Source organism: Ruditapes philippinarum, unplaced genomic scaffold (genome assembly GCF_026571515.1).
Source record: "Ruditapes philippinarum isolate M1 unplaced genomic scaffold, ASM2657151v2 ctg335_1_1_1_1, whole genome shotgun sequence".
Lineage (NCBI taxonomy): Eukaryota > Metazoa > Mollusca > Bivalvia > Venerida > Veneridae > Ruditapes > Ruditapes philippinarum.
The window spans coordinates 325500-351572 of record NW_026863534.1 but is presented as its reverse complement, the minus strand read 5'-3'; the positions used below and the strand labels follow the sequence as shown (position 1 = coordinate 351572).

At 31.2% G+C, this 26073-nt stretch overlaps 2 protein-coding genes across 10 annotated transcripts in view; one reads left to right on the top strand and one right to left on the bottom strand.

Annotated features, from left to right (window-relative positions):
• Nucleotides 1–26073, bottom strand: part of LOC132722342 (anion exchange protein 2-like) — a 171909-nt gene that overhangs the window by 68778 nt on the left and 77058 nt on the right. For 7 of the 9 annotated variants that reach the window (XM_060706827.1, XM_060706828.1, XM_060706829.1 and 4 more), the window contains exons 4-6: nt 10748–10817; nt 9991–10044; nt 631–848 (exon numbers count right to left, since the gene is read on the bottom strand). In XM_060706827.1, the coding sequence (XP_060562810.1) occupies nt 631–848; nt 9991–10044; nt 10748–10783 (308 nt within the window). In that variant the 5' untranslated portion in view covers nt 10784–10817. The remainder of the gene's footprint in view (nt 1–630; nt 849–9990; nt 10045–10747; nt 10818–26073) is intronic. The other 2 variants (XM_060706833.1, XM_060706834.1) reach the window with 1 other exon arrangement.
• Nucleotides 7910–9499, top strand: LOC132722343 (zinc finger protein 862-like). Its single transcript, XM_060706836.1, has one exon. It carries the CDS (start codon nt 7942–7944, stop codon nt 9163–9165), a length of 1224 nt encoding a protein of 407 aa, XP_060562819.1. The 5' UTR covers nt 7910–7941; the 3' UTR covers nt 9166–9499.

Sequence of the window (26073 nt, the reverse complement as noted above, 5' to 3'; positions counted from 1 at the left end):
TATTTCACCGAGTGAGCACCAAAAGGTATATTTCACCTTGTGAACACCAAAAGATCAAAAATTTTATCGGGCTGCCCACTTGAAAAAACCTTTTCTCACTTTTTAAAAAATTCGATCTTACACAAACAAACAAATTTCTTTTTATTTAAAGCAAAGAAAAAGTTTTAAAAAACATTAACCCATACTGAAAGAAAAGGCGAAATAAAATACAACGTACGAATTTACGACTCCGTCATTAAGTTTTTACCAATATGGCACCCTTTAAAGCACTGAAAAACGTAAGGGGCTTAAATTCAAAAACAGTGAAATTATCAAAGTGGTAATATCACTGTTTCGAACAGTGAAATTACCAGTTTTAAATCACTGATATATTTCTATAAACCACCGAAAAGCATGTAATAAAATTTTTACTTACTCTGGTGTTTTTATCATTTTACTTACTCTCGTGTTTTTATCATTTTACATGCTCAGGTGTTTAATAATTTATTTACTCTGGTGATTCAATTATTTCACTTACTCTGGTGTTATAATAATTTTACTTACTCTGGCGTTTTTATCGTTCTACTTACTTCGGAAAACTTTGGTGTTTTATCATTTTACTTACTCCGGTGTTTTGATTATTTTACTTACTCCGGTGTTTTATCAAACAGTTTCTCAATATCATCGTGTAGACTGTTCGAGTAATCAATGGCTTCCTCTTTCTCCATGTCCAGGATGAACGACAGTCCTGATGCCGTTGGTTGTGACGCCACGGCGATACTCGCACTACGCACCGAACGCGAGCCCGTTGAGGAGATGGAACTCTCGGAGTCTCGACTCCGTTGTCTGCTAAGCCCTTCATCAGGATACTGTTAAAACATAAATAAAATATCTTAGTAAAAACCAACATTTGTATTCATCAAGAACTATAATTATAATATTATATACATGTCATATATATCCAAAAAAATAACCATTTTTCTGATCAAACAAAAATAAAATTATAAATCAAAATTATAAAGGAATATAATTCTGACAAAATACACATACATGTATATTATTTACAAAGAAAATTGAACCAAATAACACTTAGAGATTATTCAGACACAATAAAAACAAGAGTTATGGCCCTTAATTACCTATAAAGACAACAACAACTTTAAACTAATGTGGCTAAAATTCTGGTCTTAATATTTTGTTTCAAATCTTTGATGGAGAAATAATGAAAATTTAACGAAAAACTTCAACATTAAAAATCACTGAAAATAACTGTCACCTCTGTTTTTATTTACATCAGTTAGACTAAATTAATGTCTCATTTATACCCAGCTTGGATATCTTTGGGCAAAACTAATGTTTTCTAAAGTTAAAATGTTTTTTTTTATGATTTGGCCCAATTATTTTAATGACCTTTATTTCCACCTGACTTCTATTGTATCAAAGAGGTCAGTATTAGGACAATTTTTTTCAACAAACTTGCACAAAAATTGTGACTTTTATAGAATAAAGGTTTTCCTTTTTTGACCTGACCAAGGGATTTAATTATGAGCCTTGAAAACCCATCTCTGACCTTCACATTTGTTGCATCAAAGTAAGAAAGATTCCAACCAAGTATCTATATATAAAAAGGTCAAATATGTGACATGTCAAGTTTATAAGTCTTTCCTATGATCTGTTCTTGTGACCTTGTACTGACCCTTTACTGCCTGTCTTTGACCTTGACCTATATTAAATTAAAGCTTCCTTCGGTAGGGGGGTTGGGAAAGCCTGGGCTCTGGAAAATTGACATTTCAAACAGTAATTGTATACTACTAGAATAAGAAAATTAAATGCTATCAAAGCCGAGAAGATTTTCACTCATAAATTTTGCATAGGGGGAGGTTAATACAAGCATTTGGCAAACAACTTTTGAAAGTAATTTACTCCTCTGAAGTCTAAGGGGGCCTGGCAAATCTTACAAGAAACTGTCAAAATAAAACCTTCCCTGCTTAACTTCATTATCAAAATTGATGTAACGAAAATTACTTTTGTAACAAAGATGCAAATTATTGTGCACTCAAAGCCATTGTAAAATATTTCTTGAAAAATTAACTTGGAAAATAACTTGTGGTATTTTGTTTTTGTTTTTTGCTTTTTTCCAGCATTCTCCTGCAGATTTATTGATGGGAAATTATTAATTCTTGCCAACGTCTGATAGGTCCAGATGCTTTAATAGTTATACTTTTCTACTTAGGAAGAGCGCATCTTGATCAATTGATGAAGCACAAAATATTTTGAAAACTTTCACTATCTATATGTTATCAAAGAATTTGCTTCCAGAAAATTTGCATGGAATCCTATATTATTATTGACGCGTAATCAATAAGATTTCTGTCTGTGGTTAACTTTTAGCCTGCCGGCAGTTAGGTTTAATGTCGCACCAACACAGTATACTAGGTCATATGGCCACTTTCCAGCTAAAATTACTGGTGGAGGAAGACCTTAGGTGCCCTTCTGTACATTATTTCAGGCACAAACGGGCACATGCTCACAAACGGGCACGTACGTAGAACAACCAATGTTCTGTAAGTTGGAAGTGATTGAACCTACCCATGCAACCAGTGCAGACCAAGATCAGCCAGCACATCTCTGTGCCAATCATCTGATCATGGACTGCACTGTTTTTTGCTATTCAGTCAGTAAATGTTTTGAAATATTCCCATAATATGCTTATAATTTATGCAAAATAAATTAATGAAAGTATAATTATGATTTTCATCATATTTAGAGCTTTTAAGCATCAGAAAAATGTGCAACTAATCTAGAATTCAAGTCACAAAATATGAAAAATATAATCTAAAAATCTAAAATTTAAAGCAACTAAATTAAATTTTTCTGAAGTTTTCCTCTAGATAAATGTATACATCTGTCTAATTTTAATTTCAAATTGCAAGAAACTGTATTTTCATGCATATAAATGAGTTCTAATTAACTACATCAGTCTTATGTCAGTCATAAATATTTTGCAGAAAGAATAAATAGAAACAAGGCAGCTTGAAAGACAGTTACTTTCCCTACCGCAGAAAAAATAAGGATATTTTAACCTTTGACCAACCTTGACCTTAGTAAAACCTAACTCAGTCTGTTGAGCTATGTCCATCACATTATAAGTACATTACATCATGGTGGGTTATAATTTGACTAAATATATTAAAACCTTCCCCAAAGGTCAATAACAGTAACCAGAGCATTTGACCTTTACATGTGACCTTGACCTTGGTAGCAGCAACCTGGATGTTATGCTCTACATCTTTCGTCATGGTGATGACCATTTTGTGCCAATTTATTTTTAAAAAAATTCCCAATAGGCAATAACAAAGTTATAGAGCAGATATGAAATATGGAACTTTTTTAACATTTGACCTTTATGTGTGACCTTGCCCTATGATCTCAAGATTATATCCAAACACAATACTGATTTTCTTTCTGTTGGGTTGAATTTGTACATGATGATACATGCAATTTATATAATACAGCACAATACTAATGTCCAGGTATTTTATTGTAATCACTATTCATTAAACAGAGCACATTGAAACAAATGAACCAGAGTACATGGTATAACACTTGAAGACAAAATTATTCTCAAAAAGTAGAGTATATATAAATAGCTGTGACATAATGATAATTATTCTCAAATCATCAAGTATATTTATGTAACAGGAATAATTGAGATCACAGATTACTGTGACAGAAATTATTATTCTCAAAGATTGGGTACATTGCTAATGGCTGTGACATATTTATAATTATTATTCTCACATTATACTAATTGAGTATGTATTTATGTGACAGGCATGATTCATGCCAGTACAGATTACTGCAAAAGAAATGGTTATTCTCAAAAATAGAGTACAAATAAGTGAGATATTAAAATTATTCTCAAATTAGTATTAGTATTAGTGTATTATATAATTTACAGTAATAATTGAGAGAACAGACTAAAATGGTGCCTTGAATGATAATCCTCAAAAAAACAAGTACAAAATTTGATAGCTGGGACATCAATATAAGTATAAATATTCTTAAATTAATGATTTAATTTTCATGTGACAAGAATAATCGAGAGTACAGATTAACTGTGACAGAAATCATTTTTCTCAAAAATAGAGTGCATGAAAAGTGACATATTTTTAATAATGTTCTCTGGGTATCTATAAATGTGAAAGGAATAATCTTCTTATACTTTTGAGTACAAATGGCAGTGACAAGATTAATTATTCTGATTATTTAATCTCATTATGGAACACAGTGTCTGCAGTGTAAAAATTGTGATGTGGGGGGAGAGGGGGAGGTAATTTTTTCTTAAAAATTCTGCAAAAAAAAAACAATAACAAAAAACAGTCAGGATGGGAATTATTATCTGTAATAAATATGATAACAAAGCTGTGAAATGAAATATTCCTCCTTAACACAAAAGTGGCTGTGGGACACAAAACATTACATTACAACAATATAACAAGACAAACTGTAATGATACAATACTTTGTGACAACGTCAAACAAGATGATAAGGGTGACATTTTGGGGGGTGACATTTTGGGGGTGACATTTTGGGGGGGTGACATTTTGGGGGGTGACATTTTGGGGGGTGACATTTTGGGGGTGACGTTTGGAGAGGTGTGACATGGGAGGGTTATACACTGTACATGACTTTTATCATTTAGTCCACTTCAACCAACAATGTGACATAATTTTGAAACCAAATTGCACGAGAAACAGAATACTTGCTTTATCACATCAACACGAACAAAACTTCAAAAATATTACAATTATAACCATCGCAACAAGACATTAGTCTAATTGGCAAGACAAAGTAAGGTCAGAACAATACGAGACTAGAGTTACACAAGGATCATGGAGACATATTACTATAGTAACAATGACATAATGAGAGCATTCAGGTTGAGAAGCAGACGACATTTTAAACCTTGCTCTAGGCTCCATGCTCTGGAATGCTAAAAGCAAGACTCCATTTTGTTTATACTGATTTTAATTTAATAGTTTGATTGTGTAGGAACCTATATGCTTATTATAAGGCACACTCTCAAATCTGTTCCTGTATGAAAACTATCCAGTACTACATGTATGCAATGAGTGAACAGTTTCTTGCTCTAGGTAACAACAGTTTGCTCCTGAGGGTGTTTGAACTCACGCTGCTAGAAATCCTTACATTACCAGTCTGACATGTTAACCACACCGTCACTGACTCATTTAGAACTATTGGTTTCATTTAATTTTGTATGTTGATATTGAAATGATCATAAAATAAACATTGAATATCATGAATTCTGAATAGGACATGACAAATTGCAGTAGGCCAAGAAAATCTTTCTAAATAATCAGGGGAGACGTTCAACAAGAAGGCCATACTGGCCCTAAATCACTCAACAGTTAACATATCGTAACATAATTATGTACCATTGGGAAAAAATCATGCCTCCGTGTGGCGTATTAACGCTTTCTTAGCAATTTTGGTAGAGGATATTACAACATATGAATATTTTTTCAAAGACAAAACAAAGACAACATAAACAATTAAATAATACAAACAACTATCAAATTCAAGCACAAAAACATCCATAATATGCCAATATTCAACAAAGAGGCTAAATCAATAGTCATGCAGGAACTCATGCTAAAAAAAAGGAACTATTTTTCTCAGACACTGGAACAGGGCTCGACATTAACGGTTGTCCGACTGCCCGGGACAACTAAAAGTTTGGTCCGGGCAAGTAATTTTGGAAAGCACTTGTCCGACAGGGCAAGTGAAAATAAAATGCGTCATTGACAAATTGCATGTACAAAATAAATAGAAAAACACATCTTTTCATTTATAAACATCTGTCAAACAAAAATACACCATGAATCATTATTAATAGTGTGAATACGCTACGGTCATGTACATTTGTTGATACAGGAAACGGAAGCAAAAATATTACCATGCGCCGCGGTAAGGTAATTCCCCGTTCTAATAATAGACTATAATTAATTTTGTACAAGGTAATTCCCGGGTCATGCTGTCGTTTTAATTTTGATGCGTGCATGTAAAGATATCATTGAAAATATGTAAATAATCGTATTGATCTTTAAATATAATTGTTTAATAAAGTGTTTGCATTAAAAATTATTTATTGTCATGTACATTTGTTGATAAAGGAAACAGAAGCAAAAATATGAGCATGCAACGCGGTAAGGTAATTCCCCGTTCTAAAAATAAACTCTATTTAATGTTTGTACAAGGTAATTCCCGGGTTTAATATTGATGCGTGCATGTAAAGATATCATTGAAAATATGTAAAAATTCGTATTGATCTTTAAATATAATTGATAAATAAAGTTTTTGCATTAAAAATGATTTATTGTTTTATTTAATATAACGACATAAACGTAGTCAACGAAGACTAATTTACGGCTGTTGACATCAATTCGTCGTCTGCAAAATAAAAAAAATCTAAATGTCCTTGTTCAAATTTGGTTTTTCTTCGTCTAAAGACGACAATGATGGGTCAGGGAAGGAAAAAAATTATAAGGGTCGTGAAGAGACAAAAAAAACTTATGAACAGAAACGTAAACGGGAATTTGTTCCAAAATGGCTAGAAGAATACGAGTGGTTAAAATTCGACGAAGCGTCGTCTTCTATGCTTTGCATGCCCTGTAAAAAATTTGCTGATGATAGAACATCTAATTTTGTGATTGGTTGTAAAACATTTCGGGTGGAGTCTATCAAAAAATGGAAAAAAATTCTCTTCATACTTTCTGCGTTAAAAAAACACCCTTGCTGTCATTAAGGAAAAGAAACAGGTTGTTTCTTGTTAATATACATGTGATATACAAAGTTATTACACGTCTGTTACAACTGAAGTTTCTGGCGGTCTAAATGTTGTTGGGGCTTTAGATTTAAGCATAAAAAAGCTCAACAAAGATCAATTAAAGAAATTAACTGTGTGCTTTAACTCTGCATATTGGGTAGCCAAAAATGAAATGCCTTTCACGATGTACCCTTCTGTCCTTGAGTTGCAGCAAATAAATGGGGTTGATTTAGCAAAAAGCTACAAATCAGACAAGGCATGTTCAAGGTATATAAACATAAATAATTTACATTTCAATTATCAGCTTTTTAATTTAGATAGATCTAGATCTAGTACAAATTTATCATTACAGTAACACATTCAAATCCCAAACTTTATAATATTTGAATATCTATTTTGTATGTTAGTAGATTCTATAAAGACACTTTTATTAGTTACAAATAAATTATTGGACTGATATGATATGACCCAATTTAATTAATGAAGTGTCTCTGATATACATTTGAAAATATATTTTGGGTTAAAGTTTTCTATCTACTTTAATTTCAGGTTTATATCATTTATCTTTAATGATATCCAGGAAGTGTCTGATAACTTGTTGAAGAAAGCTAGGGTTTTGTCAATTATGTTTGATGGGGCGACTGATGTTTCAGTATGTGAAAATGAGCTTGTATATGCCAGAGTGGTAAGTTAGTTAAAATATTCATAACTGACTTAATTAAGTTTTATTAAAAGCTATTATGAAAATGTTTAAATTAAAATAAACATAAAAATATGCAGTTATAATTAACAATTCCAAAATTTGTAAAAGAATGTAATAAATTAGAACTGAAACGTTTGGTATAATTTAATGTTTGAGGTCTGAAAAGTTGTAAATGTCTTATATTTTACAGGTAGATGAAGGTACTCCAAAGTGTGTGTATGTGAAAATGGTGGCAGTTAAGCATGCTCACTCTGAAGGTGTGCTCTGTGCTATTGAAGAGGCCATGGCCAATGTTAATGGATGGAAGGATAAGTTAATAGCAACTGGATCTGATGGTGCTAGTGTTAACATTGGTAAAAACAAAAGTGTAACTGCTTTATTGAAAAGGGATGTCCCCCATCTTATAAAGATGCACTGTGTTAATCACAGGTTAGAATTGGGTGCTCTAGATGCAATCAAGGATAGAGATGCTGAAATGTTCTCGGATATCAAATCTCTATTACTAAGATTGCATAAGCACTACCATTACTCTGCAAAAGCTCTGCGTGAACTTAAGAGTTTAGCAGAAGCTATGGAGGTGAAAATGCTGAAGCCAGCCAACCTAGAAGGCACACGATGGATGCCTCACCTCAGTAGGTCTTTGGCTGTGCTTCTCAAACCTGCTTCTTACTGTGTATTTGTAACACATTTTGAAGATATTGTGCAAGGTGGAAAAGGCACAGCTGATGTACAAGGAAGAGCAAAGAGCATCCTGAAGCACCTAAAGAGTGAAAAACTATTACACTATATGTTTTTCTTACAGGATGTACTTGAAATTCTAAGTGATCTTTCACTTCAGTTTCAAAGAGACACCTGCTCTATTCCTGATGCTCTTGATGCCTTAGAAACAGCTTGCCTGCGCCTTGTTGCCCTTCAACATAGACCAGGTAAGCATCTTCAAGTATTTGTTGATGCTCTTGATGACCAACATGTCTTCCAGGGCATACAACTCTCTCCTTGCACTATGTCTGCAGAGGGACTATCTAGCAAGAAGTCTCTCTTAATTGATGCTGTCATCAATCACATTTCAGGGAGACTCCAAGATCTAGACACCTCACCTGTATTAAAGTCAATGCAGATTTTTTTCATGGTCAACCTTCCAGAATCAGCCACTGATCTAGCATTGTATGGGGAGCAGGAAATAGGCACTTTGATTCAGTATTTTAATCCTTTGCTTTGCAGACTTGGCTGCCAAACAGATGCCATCAAGGATACAGAATGGCCTGCTTTAAAAGCCCATATGAGTAGAAATAGACAAAAGTCCACTGAGGTACTACACAAAATAATTTTCACTGATGATAACCTGAAAGAGAGGTTCAAGAACATTCTTGTTCTTGTTGAGATCATTTTGTGTGTACCAACCTCAAGTGCCATCTGTGAGCGTGGGGTCTCAGCCATGGCAAGAATCAAAAGTGACTGGAGGGCATCCCTTAACCCAGATATGTTGAACTATCTGATGGCCATTTCTGTCTCAGGTCCACAAGTTAGTGATTATAATTGTACTAGGGCTCTCAACATGTGGTATCATGGAGGACAGAGGCAGCGCAGGCCACAGTTTGATGAGAATGATGATGTAGATGAATTGTCTAATTAACTTTATGTCCATTTTTATAACACAAGTTGAAGATCATGATCAAAGGATGCCAAGTGTTGTTTCTAGTCATGTAAACATTAGGGTTATATATTAGCCTGGATGATGATTAACTAACAATCAATTTCATAAACAATATCATATGTCCAGTTTATTGCCTTATGTAAATATGTTAACCTTACCTAATACAAGAAGTATTAATGTATGAGCTTGTTTGTCTTTTCTGATTAAACATTTTTACCATTTTAGGTCAGGACAAGTAAGTCTTAGGTCAGGGCAAGTAGTTTTGAAAACTACTTGCCCGACAGGACAACCTGATTCAAAAGTTAATGTCTAGGCCTGTGGAAACTAATTTTTTTTACAGGCACGAAACAATTTTTTTCACATATAATTATGGAACTATTTTCTTCTATGAGCAAGAGCAAGGATACTGTTTCAGATAAAATATGTATAACCATTGTGAGTTAAGTCAAATACCTTTATTTTCATCTCTAACAGATCCAGGCTTCAAAACCAAACCTTTATTTCTTTTTTTGTCTTAAATGTTCATAAAATGGCCAAGCATTGCAGTAAAATACAGTTATCTTTAAACAAAATCTTTTGACTTTTTTCACAAATTGTTCCTAAACCTAAAAGCATTAGCAGCAATGCCTTTAAACTACTTAAAATCACTGAAGCAGACAACTTATTTTGTCAATTGCCCCCCAAATTAACATTCATCTGAAATTATTATATTCCTGGACCTGTTAGTTTATTAAACTGTAACTATAAATAGTAACAAACATGTTACTAACAATAGTAACAATTTTCTATTTTTGGGTAACTTACATCATCAAGGTCAAAAGTAGCGGTTGGACCAAAGTTATTGTCGACATCTTGTTCCTTGTTGCAGAGCAAGATAAAATTCACATTAAAAACAAATTGGTTAAAGACCTTTAATTCTCAAAAAAGGTCAAAAGCCACTATTTCTTACATTAACCATAAATCAGAACAGGTTAAACACCACTAAAAATACATCCTATACCAAAAATTTGTGAGCATAATAAAGACAAACATCTATATGAAAATTTGTGTGAGTGAAAAATATTAGAATAAATGAAAAATTAAAAACTAAAAATTTTATAAAGCATAATTATGTTATAATTGTTTATGTTTACAAAATATATGAAGACAAACTGTTTACACACACATTACAATTTAGAAAGTAATATTTTAGTAGAATTTCTGATTTATTACAAGAAAAATAATAACACAGACAAGTAATTTTTGAATACTGAAAACTTGACTACTACTTGAACAAATATTACATTTTAAACTGAAAATAAAAACTCAATTACTGCAAAACTATGTTTGCAATATTTGTCCATTTCAAAAAATTACCAAATTATCACAGAAACAAAATAATTCATTACATATTACAGTTACTCTATGGCAAATAACCTATAATTTCCAATACAAACTTCAGAAAATACTAATTTAAAATCACTCCAAAATTATTTTTGGAAATATCAATTTACTTATTAATAATTACAATTACTGAACATTACTTAATTACAATTACGGAAACAAAATGATTACTACTTACAATTACTCCAAAATCACTTTTTCTGTGATAGGACATTATCAGTTACCAGATTTCTATATTTTTCTCTTGCCTGAAATTATAAAACATAGTATCAATGAGATATCATTTATATCACTCACTGGTCATCGCACATCTGTAGAAAATATCAACAAGAGGTCCATGATGGCCCAGAAGTAGCTCACCTGAATATAGAAACTGAAAACAGAAAATCAATGACTTCCCCCGGGCTAGGCCAGTGTTTTGACCCCAGGGCTTTTATATGAACAAAATGACACTCACTAGAAGATGTTTTATGCTTAATATCTATACTCTAGCTATTTGGATTTTTTAAAAGAAGATTTTTAAGTTTTTTCGTTCCATTGCCATGGCAACCAGAGTTTTGCATGGAATTAAATTCTTTGAACAATTTTTAAAGGTGACCATGTAAGATGCTTCTAACCTGAAGAAATTAGAGAATTATACAAATGCGAAATAATTTGTCATAAAAGTAGCAACATGTAAACAAAGCAGTATTTTGACTTCCATACAAAATCATAAATCACTATTATTGTACTTATATTGCCAAACAGCAACAGAAAATAAGATAGTTCAGATAACTGACCATTGAATAACTTTTCGGAAACTTATAAAAGTACACCACTAATAAAAAGCTTTTGGGAAGTAAGAATCAAAGTATCTCTGAGGCATAATAGGCCTTTAACCAAAGTAAAACAAGTTAACAGAACAGCAATAACTTCTATTGTTTACAACAACAGTATCAATTCCTCTCAAAGTTAAAGAGATTTTACAATTTAAAGTTATCCTCTATTAAGGGAACTCACTGAGGTCCAAATGCATAAAAACATAAAATTTGAAAATCTTACATTATTTTCAAATAAAGCACTTAAAATGGACAAATCTACAATGGACAACAAAGAAATGTAGTCTTAAATTAATTAAAGTCAAATTTTTTTAATTTTTTTTGTGTGTGATTCTAAATAGCGAGATTTTAGTGAAAAGCATTCGGTTACTTTTTTGGGGATGACAAAATGACTGAAAATATACAAGTCATTGGTCCAGACCTACATCATTTGGTACACTAATCTCTGAAAAATACTTTCAGTCCTGTCAAGTCAAAAAACGTTGATGGTGTCCCTTTAAGAACAACACCTCTTAGCAACAACTAAAAGGTGGGGGGGGGGGGTTGCTCTGCAGAGGTTTTTCTGTATTTCCAGAATCCATTACTGTACATTAGGGACATCCAATATGTCAATCATGATTTATTCAATACAATGTAATCATTTGATAACATCATTTTCTTATTCAAATCTCTGCCACGATTATATTTTTGTCAGATATTCAACAACAATACTGTTTCTGCCAGGAATATTACTTGTCATTTTATCTTTTGTTTGTTTTCAATTTCAACAATATAGAGTCTCAGGTCAGACTGCATGGATGTGAAAGCTGGTGCCCACCTTCTATACTGGTGGCAATTAGGCTTAACATTTTTGGTTCCAGCACTCTGGTTACCCAGGTGAAATGTATCACGTTTTATCATGAAATAACATGGCTCACAGGTCATGGTTAGCCATGGTTGACCATGTTATGTTAAATGGCCGCAAACATGGTTTCTGACCATGGTCATTAAGGTTACTGACCATGGTTTAAAGGGTTTGAATTCAAAGTTGTTCACTTAAAAAAAAAGATAATTAAAATTGAAACAGTTTTCAGTTATGAATTTTTTTTTTTTTAATTGTAAATTTAATGGGTTTTGTTTTTGGTTTTTTTGGTGAGTTATTGTAAATTGTATCTGAACCTCAAAAAAACAAAACAAAAAAAATAAAACTTGATCTTACTCTCTGACAATTAAGATAAGTAAATTCTCTACAATATCTATTTCAATACCACCAATGTTCTTCATAATCATATAAAGATGCTATCACAAAAACCTTTTCATTATGCAATTCAAGAAAAACACAAAAAACCTACTTTTTTTTCTTATCAGTAAAAATATACTCAACATACCTTTCTTTAGCAGGCTTTCACAAAAATATCCTTATTATACACTGATTTTTTTTCATAAATTGTCTCTTGGTTTTGTTAAATTAAAAAAAAATAATCTTCAAATTTTGTTGCATTTTTTTTTTCAAGATATAAAATCCATCACAAATTTACTAAAATCTAAGTATTCCGAACAAGAGTACTCCTCATCATAAAAACACATAAAATCTTGCTAAACCATATTTCTTTTTCATTTCAAAATAGACGTTTTTTTCAACAATAACATGTTATCAAAAGCCAACAATTGGCTTATAAGTAAAATATTGTTTTCCAATAAATTTCTAGTGTAGCCTTCTACTACAATGCACATGCAGTACTTGCAAATTATGAACCAATGTGAACAACTGAAAATTTCAAAACCAACAAAATTATTATTTTTTTTTCCCAATTTTATAAAATATTATTATTTTTATTATCATTTTTTTTCATTTTTGCTAACCTCATTTCATTTTCTACAGAATTCTTCATTTACCATGCACATTTTTTCAATCATTCTTCCGAATTTACTTTTGCATTGGTTGTTCACTATATTTCAGAATAATTTTATATGGAAGTCAAAATACTACTTTGTTTACATTTTGCTACTTTCATGTCCATTGTATAACATACACAGACTTTTTCATTATATCCCTAACTTAATTATTGTTTTACGTAAAATAAGAATCCTTTTAATTGTCACTCATTTTGAATAATTATCATATAACTGGTTTAAATCAATAAAATTCACCAATTCCCCAAGTTTGTTTTCTTTAAGTGTTCAAGGAAAATTCCTGAAAATAATTATTTGTTAAATTGTTAAAGGCACATTATGCCTCAGAAATCTATTATCTTTTTAATTCTTCAAAATGTCTTTGAAATGTCAAACATGTGTTTACGCTGAATATGCAGTTATGTAACATAAAGGTGGCAAAATGTAAACAAAATAGTATTTTGACTTCCATAATACTAATTCACTATAATTACACAAATTGCCAACAGAGCTAAAGATGTAACAGATAGTTCATGTATGTAGCAAACTGTAAAAAGTTACCAAAACTAAACACTTTTTGAGAAATAAAAATAAAAGCATTTCTGGCATAATGGGCCTTTAAATAGAAATTTCCTGGAATATTCTTACTACCAATCGAGGGCTCGGCGCAAGACTATTCTAACTTGTATTTTGAAAAATTTTCAGGAAATGGAAAAAATATGTTATTTTATTGTGATTTCATTTTTTGAAAAAAAATTTACAACCAATCTTATCAAAAAATAGAAATAAGTTGTGTACATGTTCATTTTTTCAAGAAAAGTGTAAAATATGCATTTTATTGCCTACATGTTAACATAGCCTAGTATTGCACTAGAAAAGCTACTTTTTCCTGAATATTTATTGTGCAAAACTATTCTATCTTGAGTTAGAATACTTTAACACTATAAAATATGTCCCTTTGATTCCTAAATCTTGTGCAAAACTATTCTATCTTAAGATAGATTACTTTTGCAATAACTTAAAAGTTAAGAATGTCTTTTATCTATCAAGTTAGAATATATGTTTACTTTTTGAAAGTAAATTTGATTTCTTAAATAATATTTTTTGAAGGGATATTAGGGTTTGGGGCTGTTCTAATACCATATTATATAGTATAATTTGATATTGTTACATATTTGCATAATTATCGGTAATTAATATACCCTACTAAAATATATAGTAGGTACAAGTGATGCCAACCTTGACTTATTATCTCATACAAACACAAAAATAGGGTAATAATTTTCATTCTAGTCATGTCTTTTGTGTTTATACAAATTCTTAAAAATGAAATCTGCAGATTTTTAATATTAAATCTCATGTTGAGGCAAAAGCCCTTGTTGCAAAGTTTTTTTATATGCATGACTCTGACAGCGGGCACCCTGTAAAAATAACTGACTGCAATGACACAAATAATGAAATGATGAACACATGGTACTTTGTGCTAGAAAGCATCGCATGCATGCTTGTTGATGCACAATTAAAGGACTGCTTTAACCCTTCATTGGAGGAATTTTACTATCCTTTAAATTAAAGCAGCACGCCTCCAGATTCATGCTAATTTTCATGAAAAATTTGAAAATGTATTATAAAGTAAAATATTGTGAAGTGAAAAAAGAAAATAACTTTCACATTGCAAACAGCACTTACAACCCATAATAATTACCAAAAAGAGCTAAGGCTGAAAAATACTGCAAAATCGGTCATGAATCACACATAACATGGAAATTATTACTTTTATTTTGAATCTTTTTACTTAACTATTCTTAAAATCTGAATACTTTTGTTCTAAGTTTGGTTTTATTGAAATATTTTGGTTCATCTGGAGGCATTCAGCTTTAAGTCTCTTATTATTTTTAATTTAAATAGGTACTCACTGAGTCTCAGGTAAGAAATACATGATGTTATTGAGAATTATTTACCAACACATTAGACATTTTGCAAATCTAAAAGACATATCATAATATCATTAAATCAATTTATAGAAAAATTGTTCTGTGACTATAATTTTACAAATATAAAATGATCTTGCATACAAAAAAAACACAAATTTTCTATTTATTCCATGCTTTTTATCGGTTTTAATCTTTTTTTCCTGACTTTTGCCAAATAATGACATGCACTCTCATTAATGATGTCATAAAATCATGATGTCGCATAGTTCTTGTTGAAAAATAATCCATTAAACTTTTACGAAATAATGTTACATTTTTGAAATGATATGACTGTGTAAATAACTATATGATGATATGCAGAAAGAAATCAAAGTGCCTTAAAACCATTAAAAACATATTAAATGAATGCAAAATTTTGTTTTTGCATGTAAGATCAAATAATATTTCATTTAATTTATTTGTGAACACCAGCAGTGTTTATTTTCATTGTGGCTGTGTCAAAATATTGCATTGGATGTTCATTTTATGAAATATATTTCAATCTGTCTCTTCTAAAATACTAAACCCCCACTTTAAAATAAACTGAATATTTTATCTAAGGAAACATTTTATTCTTTTAACATTTGTACCAATAACTTATGTAGATTATATTCAATAAATGGATAGACACTATTGAAACATAATAGAATTTGACAATTATGCACCAGGAAAACACTTTTTTTTTTAAATTTTACAAAAGTTTGCCAATCAAAATTTACAATTTCTTAGAAACTGACATTTTAAAAGTGTATTTAAATACAAAAAACACAAAAAAAATTTATTGAAAAAAACTCTTGAGAACTTTAAAAAGATATATTTTAGTAGTAATTAATTGTCATAATATGTGTAGTATACTTAAATTGTCATAATTGTAAAGAATGTGCTGCTTAGGTATAAAACAATCCTTATGTTAAGAAATTAAACCTCAAAAACAAAAATAATTTTTTTTGCTGTAAGCAATAAAAGGTTGCTGAGATACATAAATTCAGTGAAAGGTTCTGGCAGTTTTTCAAAATTAAAAATGTCAAAAATTCATATTCATAAACACATAACTCTGATTAAATTGTATTTCTAGATTATCTAGTATCATTAAGTATACTTTTGTAAATACACTTTAAGAAAGAATACAATTATGTACAGGCTTTTGAAAACTTAAGTCTTTCTATTTGAACTGGTAATAATTAGAATCTTTAAGAGTACTGGTACTAGAAAAGATGCTATAAGAGTTTCTTCTCATTTTTCTTCCCTTTTCTTACCCAACTTCCAAACAAATTATAAATTCCTTTAAGAAATAGGAGGCAATATAGTTTCACTGTAAAAAACGAAAATGTTGAGCATAAATTGCATGCAAATGTAAGAATGGGCTCCAATATGATTAAAATCAGCTCCTAATTACCCTAGCGAAAATTTCATGATTGAAACATGTCTAAACATGTTTTAAACACGTTCTTACATGTTATTTCGAAATGTCTGAACATGTTTTGAACATGTTTTAAACATGTTTAAACATGCACGTGAAATGGCACCATGATCTAACAGGATCAGTCAACAATCGTGATTAGTCATGTTTGATGATCAAAAAAAGAGTATCATGGTCAATCACATTTTGACATGTTTTTGTTCTATCCAGCTATCATGTTTTGGACATGTTTGAAAACGTTCACAGAACATGTTTTAATATGGTTTGATCATGTAACTACTACTTTACTGTCAAACACATCTAAACATGATTAAAAATGTTCCCAAAACATGATGGAACATGTTTAAACATTCACATTAAATGGCACCACGATCCAAACACATCTAAACATGTTTAAACATATACAAATAAAGATTCCATAACATGGTCGAACATGTTAATATATCCAAATCAAGGGGTCATTTGACATTTTCAAAACATGTTCAAACATTTTCAAAAGAACAAAGCTGACATTGTTTTACATCAGCACAGGTCAACAGACAAAGGCAATCACAAAAGTTCATCTCGAGTACGCTCAGATGAGGTAAAACTTAAATTACAACTTTTTGAGATCAGAACCCTGGACACAATTCTTTTTTATTTCTTTTCTTTCTTTTTTTTTCAGCACAAAAGTAATTTTCATTATGTCAATACTTGATTTACATTGTCACTTGGAATACTAACTGCTTCACATTTTGTGTCTTAATGACCACTTCCTGATATCAAAATGTTTCTGAACGAGCTTGCTGATTAAGTTAAATTTGGCAGGATCAAACTTGGTCTTTGTTAGCCTTTTTTACCAGTTGCACTATGGTTTTGAATTTCTTCGATGGTGAAGAACATACCTCTCCAGGACATCCTCCAGATGATCAAATGTTGCAAACCTGCCAAAGGAAACACTGACTTTGAATAAGCAAAATAAATCATTTTATTTTTTTTCTTATCCGGACTTCGTGTTATCCGAAAAAATGTTAATAAATGACAAAAAACTTAATAATTTAAACAGTTAAAATCTCTTTTTTAAGTTAAGTTTCATTCATTTATAAGTGGAAATTTTGTGGCTATGAGAATTTAAATAATTTCCTCCAAAATTTCTAGATATATGGTCGATTGTTCCTTAAAAACAATTTCGGCCAAGATGCCAAATTTTCGGTCGGCCGTCCGGACCGATAACTTTCCAGAAGACTGACATTTTGCAAGGTATTTTGGATGACCTTTTGAATTTTAATTGAAAGCAAGAGCAATCTTATTTTAATTATCAAGACTGTCCTTGTGCTCGGAAGCATGCGTGCAGATGAAGAACTTACATGCGATGGGTATAGCAGGATACCATTTCTCCTGGAACTTGGAAAATGTTCTTGTCCCAGGCATTGACCCTCCCCGATCAGCGGCAGTGCTGACAAACGACCAGTTGTTCGCCAAAGTCCAATAAACAAGCACTTTCATTTTTCAGCCATTTTGATTTTTCCCTCGTTTAAAACTAACCGCGCATGTATTGTGTAATCTATTGGTTGCTAAATATAAACTTTGGGTTAGGTGGCGCTGTAGGTAACGTGATTGTCTAAACCGGAAGTGTAGAAAGATAACACTTGAAGAAACTGTAAACATGCGATTTTGGTGGATTTCGAGGTTTTCAGAAGCTGAAGAAGGTAAATGTCATTATATATAACAATATGTTTTTGTTCTGACTCCACGGTAAGTGCTACAACCCGTTTGCTAGCTGTATATTTATTATTAGAATAACATCCGGAAAAGTCCGTAAGTTCCGTATTTTAGCCAGCCTCCAGGATCATTTTTGTGAATCACGTAAATCCGTTTAGATTTCTGAGGGTATTGGTTGCCTCTTATCTCGAGTGAGAACTGAAAGAACTCTATAGCCCATTTGATTTTATAAACAGATGATGTTTTTGTCCGTTTCGTTAAATTCAAAAAGTTTTTTTTTGTGCATTATGAGCGATTGTGTGCATTACGCACCTTGGTATGAATCAACGCTTCTGATTGGTCGAACAAGTTGTGATTGTCGAATCAGATTTTAGAAAACAAGTGACCGGCTAGTTTGTACTTCCGTAAACAACAACAACAAAAAAATTCTCATCATGAAGTTTCTGCCCGCGAGGCAAAATACCAAAGACCTAGAGAAACAAAGCAATGTTGCAAATATTTGGCGATTGCCGTCCTTGAATGAAATTAATTCCGAGTGGCTACGGAAACATGGGAAATCGGCGGCACAAATCGACCCGCACGAAGTACCCATGCAGACTATACCCAGAATAGATACACCCAAATAAAAGGCAAACATAGTAATATTCATCTTTGTTTGCCTAAAATATATATTTTTGTAATGAGAAAATAAATTATTTTTATAAAATAACTTGAATAAGCCGGCTGTAACTTTTTTCATTTACATTTTTTCGGGCCCGTACGGCTAGCCAAAAGTTCTAGCCGTACGTGAGTCAGGTACGACTAGCCAGGACACACTGTATTGGCTAGCGGCTAGCCGTTCAGCACTTTTCAAAAATATATGGAAGGCGAAAGTGCATATGTTAATTATGACTTAAAGTGAGAATTTTAGTCAAGAATGTTTACTTTTTAGAGATTAATCGACACGTTGGCTACAGTAAAGAATGTACTTTGTCCTCTCAAGACGTTGAGAAAAAATAGCGTTTGGTTGCAGTTACATAACATCAATTTAAATAGTTTACAAAATTTTGATGATAATCCTTTTTTGTTTCATTAAGTTTAATTTTTAAATTGAAAAAACAAACACCGAAAATAATTGTTGTTGGGCACTGATAATTGCGTCAATTACCGTCGGTATAGAAGTTTGTCCATCGTCGATCATTAAGGAAAGTTTGCATTATTAAATTATTTTTCTTTTTCACCGTTTTTTTCTAATATTCTTTTTTTTTTTTATTTGCATGTATTTATTTATTCCCCTCCAATCATTATTTTATTCGATCCATGTGCTTAACAGATTTAACAATTCATCTTTCATACAAATCATAAACATGAACATTAAGGACAATATAACATGCAACTTTGACACTTAATTTTATTAAGCTAGATTATACAACACTTACTCGTATTCATTTTTTTGTGCAAAATTGCGGAGCATCTTTATTGAAGTGAACAAACTAGGACAAATGCGGAGATTTGATTAAAATCGTCATTTTAAAGACACAAAATAACATATGTATTTTCGACTTCCATTTATTTTTTGAAAAGTGCCGTACGGCTAGCCAATACAGTTTGTCCAGGCTAGTTGTACGTGACTCACATACGGATAAAACTTTTGGCTAGCCGTACGGGCCCGTACAGCTAGCCACTTCCTTTTAAGAAAATTAACTTGTGACATTTGATTTGCTGATCTAGATTCATTATTTAATTACAATTTAAGATAAAGATATGATAATATTTGTTGTCTACATTTAAACTTTAAGGGTATAATTTTTTTGTTATTTCATACAAGTGTCCATCATATTATTTTTTTTTAATTTAATTTTATAAGGACAACTTTTAGCAGTAGCAAAAAATCTACAAGGTTGAGCACCTGTTACTTTGTGATATTTTGCATGTTTAGAGAGTAGCTAAAGCAGAGACGGTATTCCTTTAGCCTGTATATTTGATTTTTGCCAGAGGGACGAAATGTGTTGTTTTGGGTCTCCGTCCACTGTAAATTTTGGGCTTCAACAGAATGAATTGCATTTTTTTTACTGCCTGCCTAATGCAGATGGGATAATTTCTTTGTAGATTTGCAATCTTATGTCATATACGTTCTCAACAAAATGTGTTTTCTTTTTCCAGGTTGTGTAGTTTGGTATCAGAATAGATTGACGTATTGCTTGTAGGACATTGACGGCTGAGGAACTTGAAATTAACTGTAGAGTGCTACCTTTAACATGTATGAGTGTGACAATTTCTATGACCATAAAAATACAAGGAAGAGTAATTCGGACAAAGTTAACAGATCTGTATATCTGAACTAAAAGTACTGAAATGATTGCTGATGCAAACCCTGTTGGTTAGATTTTCTATCAAGACTTTGTCCAAATAATACTGGTTAACTTATGTCAGGTGATGAAAAACCCTCTGGCACTGAATATTCAAAAGGAAATTTTGCATCTAAAGAAGAACAATGCTATGTTCTTGCTAAGATTGGTTTGAACAATGTAAAAGATTATAGAATAACACACAGAATATTAAGACAAAGGAGAATTTCTTTATTCCGAAAAGTACAAACAAATGAAAAAACTGTTACACTGTTTTGTGCCTGGATAGTGTGATATTAGCTATATCATATTTCATAGAAAATATTGTGGATGAGAAGTTGTTTGCTGTTGGACATGTATGTACAATAACAGAACAAGTACATCCTTTTTGTGATGTTGGATGCCATCTCATGATCTGTTAAGAATGAAAACTGAAGAGGATGTTCATGTTGTTCTTGTAGATAAGATAATTGAAGAAGTGTTTGTTATTCAAACTGAAAATACAATTTTTAAAGTTAGTTGTGTTCCATATTTGTTCGAGTGACTGGCGTATTTTAGATTGCATCATTTGAATCGCAGTTTAAGACAGTAAAATATAAGTCTAATATTACAAAATACAACTTTAATGTGACAATTAGTGTTAATTATTATAGGTACAATCCCTGTGGTAGTGATTTACGGGTCACTTCTTCAAATCTGTCTTATATAATAGATACTTAAATGATATGTTAACGAAAAAGTATTGATTTTGGATACAAATAAATTCAGATTCTTGAATAGGTGTTCAATTTCATGAAAATATTTTCTATTCCAAGGTATTTTCCTTTGTTTTGTTAAATTTTTTCAAGTTTAAGTAGTATTTGCAGTAACTCTTGTCTGCCATAAATGGTGGATGGCGAGTTTGAGCTCTGCTTTGCAACCATAACCTTCATATGGAAAAATTGGTAATTCTTAACTGAGTTTTTTTTTACTTTCGCCGAACTGAAGTTCCGCGTCCTGTATGGAATATTTTATTTTGCCTGTTGTATATTTGTAACTGGTAGGAACATAATGTGATTTTTGTACCTAAACTTAGCTTTTATGGCTACAGTTAAGGGTAATATATCCCACTATCAATTTATGCCTCATATTGTGGTACATAATCCCCGGCTTCTGAAATTAAGATCCCACCTTAATTTACCATTTTAATTAATTTTGCTACATTTACTTCTTCCCAGTGCCCTTTGATGCTTTATATCAATGCTTATCTTATATTCCGATAAATGCTGTAAAACTGTTGAAAATGGGGACAATATGTTTAACCTACATTTATGGCCTAGCAGATGGAATCTAGGATTATAACCAAGGAGATGCTGAATCATGCTCTGAGCTGCCTGAAAATTTTGTTATATTCAAAATTCAGTCATGTTTAAACATGTTTGCTTTCCTATAAAAAAATTGTAAACAAAACAACTGAAACTATTCTTTTTATCAGTGTTTTCACAGAAAGTAAAATCCTGTTGTAAGATGTAATTTAAAAAATGCTGATTTGTTAAAAAATATCAACTTGAATTTATCATGTTCAGCCATGTTTGATCATGTATGACTATGTTATTCTCTTAGTAGTAAATGGGTCAATGTGTCAGTAATTATTAAAGCGTTTAAAGGGATATTCAGGCAAAATAATGACAAAAATATTAAAATGATCTTTTGTACTCAACTCGCGCTAAAATGACATTTCTAAAAGTTTCAGCATGAATTTCTCTTTAAATTCTATACATTTTGGATTTGAAACATAAATATATCTATATATGTTGAACAAAATTGAGACTCCAATAGAATCACCGAAAAGTTTTAAAACAAGTCAGGTGACTTGAACAAATCCTTGAAGTTACATCAAGAGATATTATGGATATTGTATGACTGAAACAAGTCAAAATCTTTCATTTGACATGTTCTTTAACGTTCACTGTGACAACTATTGTGAAGTCCTAGCGCTTTAACCTGACCCACGCGGGTCAGGTTAGGAAACCACCATTTTATTCTTTATATGGAGGAAAGTTTTGTTCCTTTGACTGTCTAATATATTCATTTTGAGGGCATTTACAAAATTATGAATGAGAAAATGCAAAACTAAGGAATGAAAATTTTGCCTGTGTCTCCCTTTAAGGCTATTTTTACACAAAGTTGAAATGTATGGATACTTTTTTATCCAAAAGAATAACTTATTTGATGAAAGTAACAAGAAAAAAAAGAGATTTGTTTGATTTTTTTTTTTATAAATTTATCATGTTTATTCATGATTGAATATGTTGATTTCTTGTAAGATTGTTTGCAGAAAAAAACAATCTTTATGATTTTTACCTCTCTCTGAAAGTCATTATAATATTACTTGAAATTAAAATACAGATGTTTTATTGAACAAATTGTAATTTTCATCCACAATCATGTTTGATGGTCAAACATGTTTATAAGACATGATTGACCAACATGGTCAATGAGGAAAAAAACATGTTTGTACACATCTTATCATGTTTAATCATATAACATGATTTCTTTTTCGCTAGGGAAACACTATGCTTAAGGATCTGACGACCACCAATAGGTTGTCACCTTCTCATAACCTTTCAAACAGCCAATCATCGTAGAGCTTTCACAATTTTGCAAGTGATATGGTTTCTAATTTTAATGGCTGGAAAACCATTACTGAGTAGGTCATTTTCACAATTTTCGAGAACAAACATGGTGTTGTCCATATAGCCGGCAGGTAAACTGGCAAAACAACAATCATTTGCCCATTAAAAATTTAGTCATTAATTTAGCCGGCAGGTAAACTGGCAAAACAACAATGCCTATTAAAAATTTAGTCATTAATTTCCAGTGTATTTCACATTACTTCAACAAATTTTTTTTTCTATCAAAAATCAACAATATGTTTACTTTAACAGAAAACGATATTTTGATACTTTGTCTTATTCTTATCTGTAAAGGACGGTTTTATTTCATTGCTAAAAATAGCTTTTCTGGGAAATCCAAATTACAATGAAGATTAAACAAATACGGGGGCAATCAGATCTACATGTAAGAAATAAGTAGATTTGAACTTTTGTCAGACTGGAAAGGGCCTTTCTATAAAATCTGCACGCTTTCATAAACACTGATTGTCGGAAAATATTATCGCCCACTTTGCATACTTTATCCCAGGATTTAACATTATATACTGTTTTAATACTTTAATACTGTTACAGACATATTGTTGCCTTTTTGCTTGTTCCTTTTTCTGTTCCCATATGAGTATTTAAAAAGAATTTTAAAAATATCATAGCACGAAAGTATTCATTGCACAGTTGGTATAATAATGATGATAAAACTTGTAAGCACTCAAAATGTTCCACATACAGAAAAAAATGGAAACAAGGGGACTCAAACCATACACCATATGGATGTGAATGCTTAGTGTTTCATCACTGAGGTAATTTGCCTTGCTACCTATCTGCTGTGATTGTCCAGAATTTTTGAGACACACAAATAATTTGAAACAGTGTATTTTGGTTAAGATATGGGTATTTTACAGTGGTCTTCTTCACTCAAGAAATTTTGAACGGTTTAATACACCTTAATTAAAGCTTCCTAAATAAAGGTTAATAATTTGTGCGTACTGGCAACACTTCATTCAAATCAATATATTTTTTATTTTTGAATTGGATTTAATTCAGAGATGAGTTTTGCATGATTGTATTGACATAAAGCTTTTTTATTCTTCTGTTGTTGTATTGAAACTTACTGAAAGCCATGCAGTAGTCAGGAGCACTAATGTCACTTTCTCCATCCAGTGAACTTGATTGGCCATAAACCATAAATCTTTAAATGTAAGCAACTTTTATATTCATCATTACTATAAACAAAGTAAATTTCGAGACTAAAAAGGGAAAATTTCTTCTAATATTGTATAATACTGAGTTCTGATTTTTTATTTTTTTATTCTTTGTACAGAGAATTTGAATGTCATGCAGTCAGTAAAAAAAATTAATCTTTACAAGTGTTTTAAATTGACTGTTACACTTAGTATAAATAAATGAGGAATCAAATTTTCTTCATCTTGAAAACAAAAACAAAAAAACACGCAAAACACATCAGAATATGTTTTTAAACTGTAAAATTCTGTAAAATATGATCATACAAAAAGTGTCATAAATATTCTTGGAAGTTATGACATCACAAAAGCTTGTGATGACATCACCAAACTTTGTTTATTTTCAGTTAGAATAGTTCCAATAGCAATAACTCCTGTTAACAGCATCTTTAATTTCGCTAGACTATTCTAACTTGAAGTTAGCATAGTCTTGCATATAGGAATATCAAGTTTTTAACTTAAAAGTGATTGTCAAACTATTGCACTGAATATATTATATCACCAGATAGAATATTTTCTTAAAATGTGTAAAACTTAAAAAATAGTGGGAAATAAATTATTTCTTTTTAACAGAACATGCATTGAAGGAATTTATACAAGAAAATGTCAAAAAACCATTTTCTGAAAAATATTGAGTTAGAATAGTCTTGCGCTGAGCCCTCGCAATATAGCTACGCTAAATCGTTATATCAATCAGATGTAATAAAAAAAACTTTCTGAGACTTTTGAAATCCAGAGACACTTAATTGATCACTTAATAGACCATCAACTTAATGGGTACACATTTCTGTCTGTATTTCTAGGTTTAGAACATTAATTTCTATGTAGTAATTAACAATTAATTAATCTGCTGAATTTCTTAAAGTGGCCTTTAGCTTTTAACAATACTGTTTTACTGTTAAGTTTCAAACAAAGTAATTTAGCAATTTTGTCTTTGAAAGGTACATTGTACATAACATTATGTAAGCCTTCCTTATAAAACAGTGTCACAAGAGCTGTTTATAATGCAAAAGTGACGTTTGTTAGAATGGGGAATTTGTTCATATCAGATTTTCCCCCTTTTCAGATTTATCGAGCTATATTTTCCCATTCAGAAATACACAGGTTGTTTTGAAAATTGAAAACAAAAATCACTGCATACAGGAAATAGTGATTTTTTAGTGTGTTTTTTGGCCTAGTCAGCGCCCTCCTTATCACAACCCTGAAAATCATCTTCAGTATACAGGACTCGAACTTACAAATAAATTAAATCAGATCAGCAGACCAAAGCTAACACCACTGCTACAAATCTATGATCTGTTGAATTTTTTACTCCTTGTGCCAGTGCTGAATTTTATTTGACCCCTTTTTTATGCAGTTAATTTATTCAGAAAAACCTAAGTTTGGTTATTTAGTATAGAAAAGGCATAGTAAAAAGGCAACAAAACTTTTCTATATCAGCACAATCAAATAAGTATTGCTAAAAAAATATTCAAAAGCCTTATTACAAGCCCTCTGTAAA

Coding starts and splice junctions, on each gene's coding strand:
- LOC132722343 (XM_060706836.1), top strand. CDS start 7,942: ATGCACTGTGTTAATCACAGGTTAGAATTGGGTGCTCTAGATGCAATC.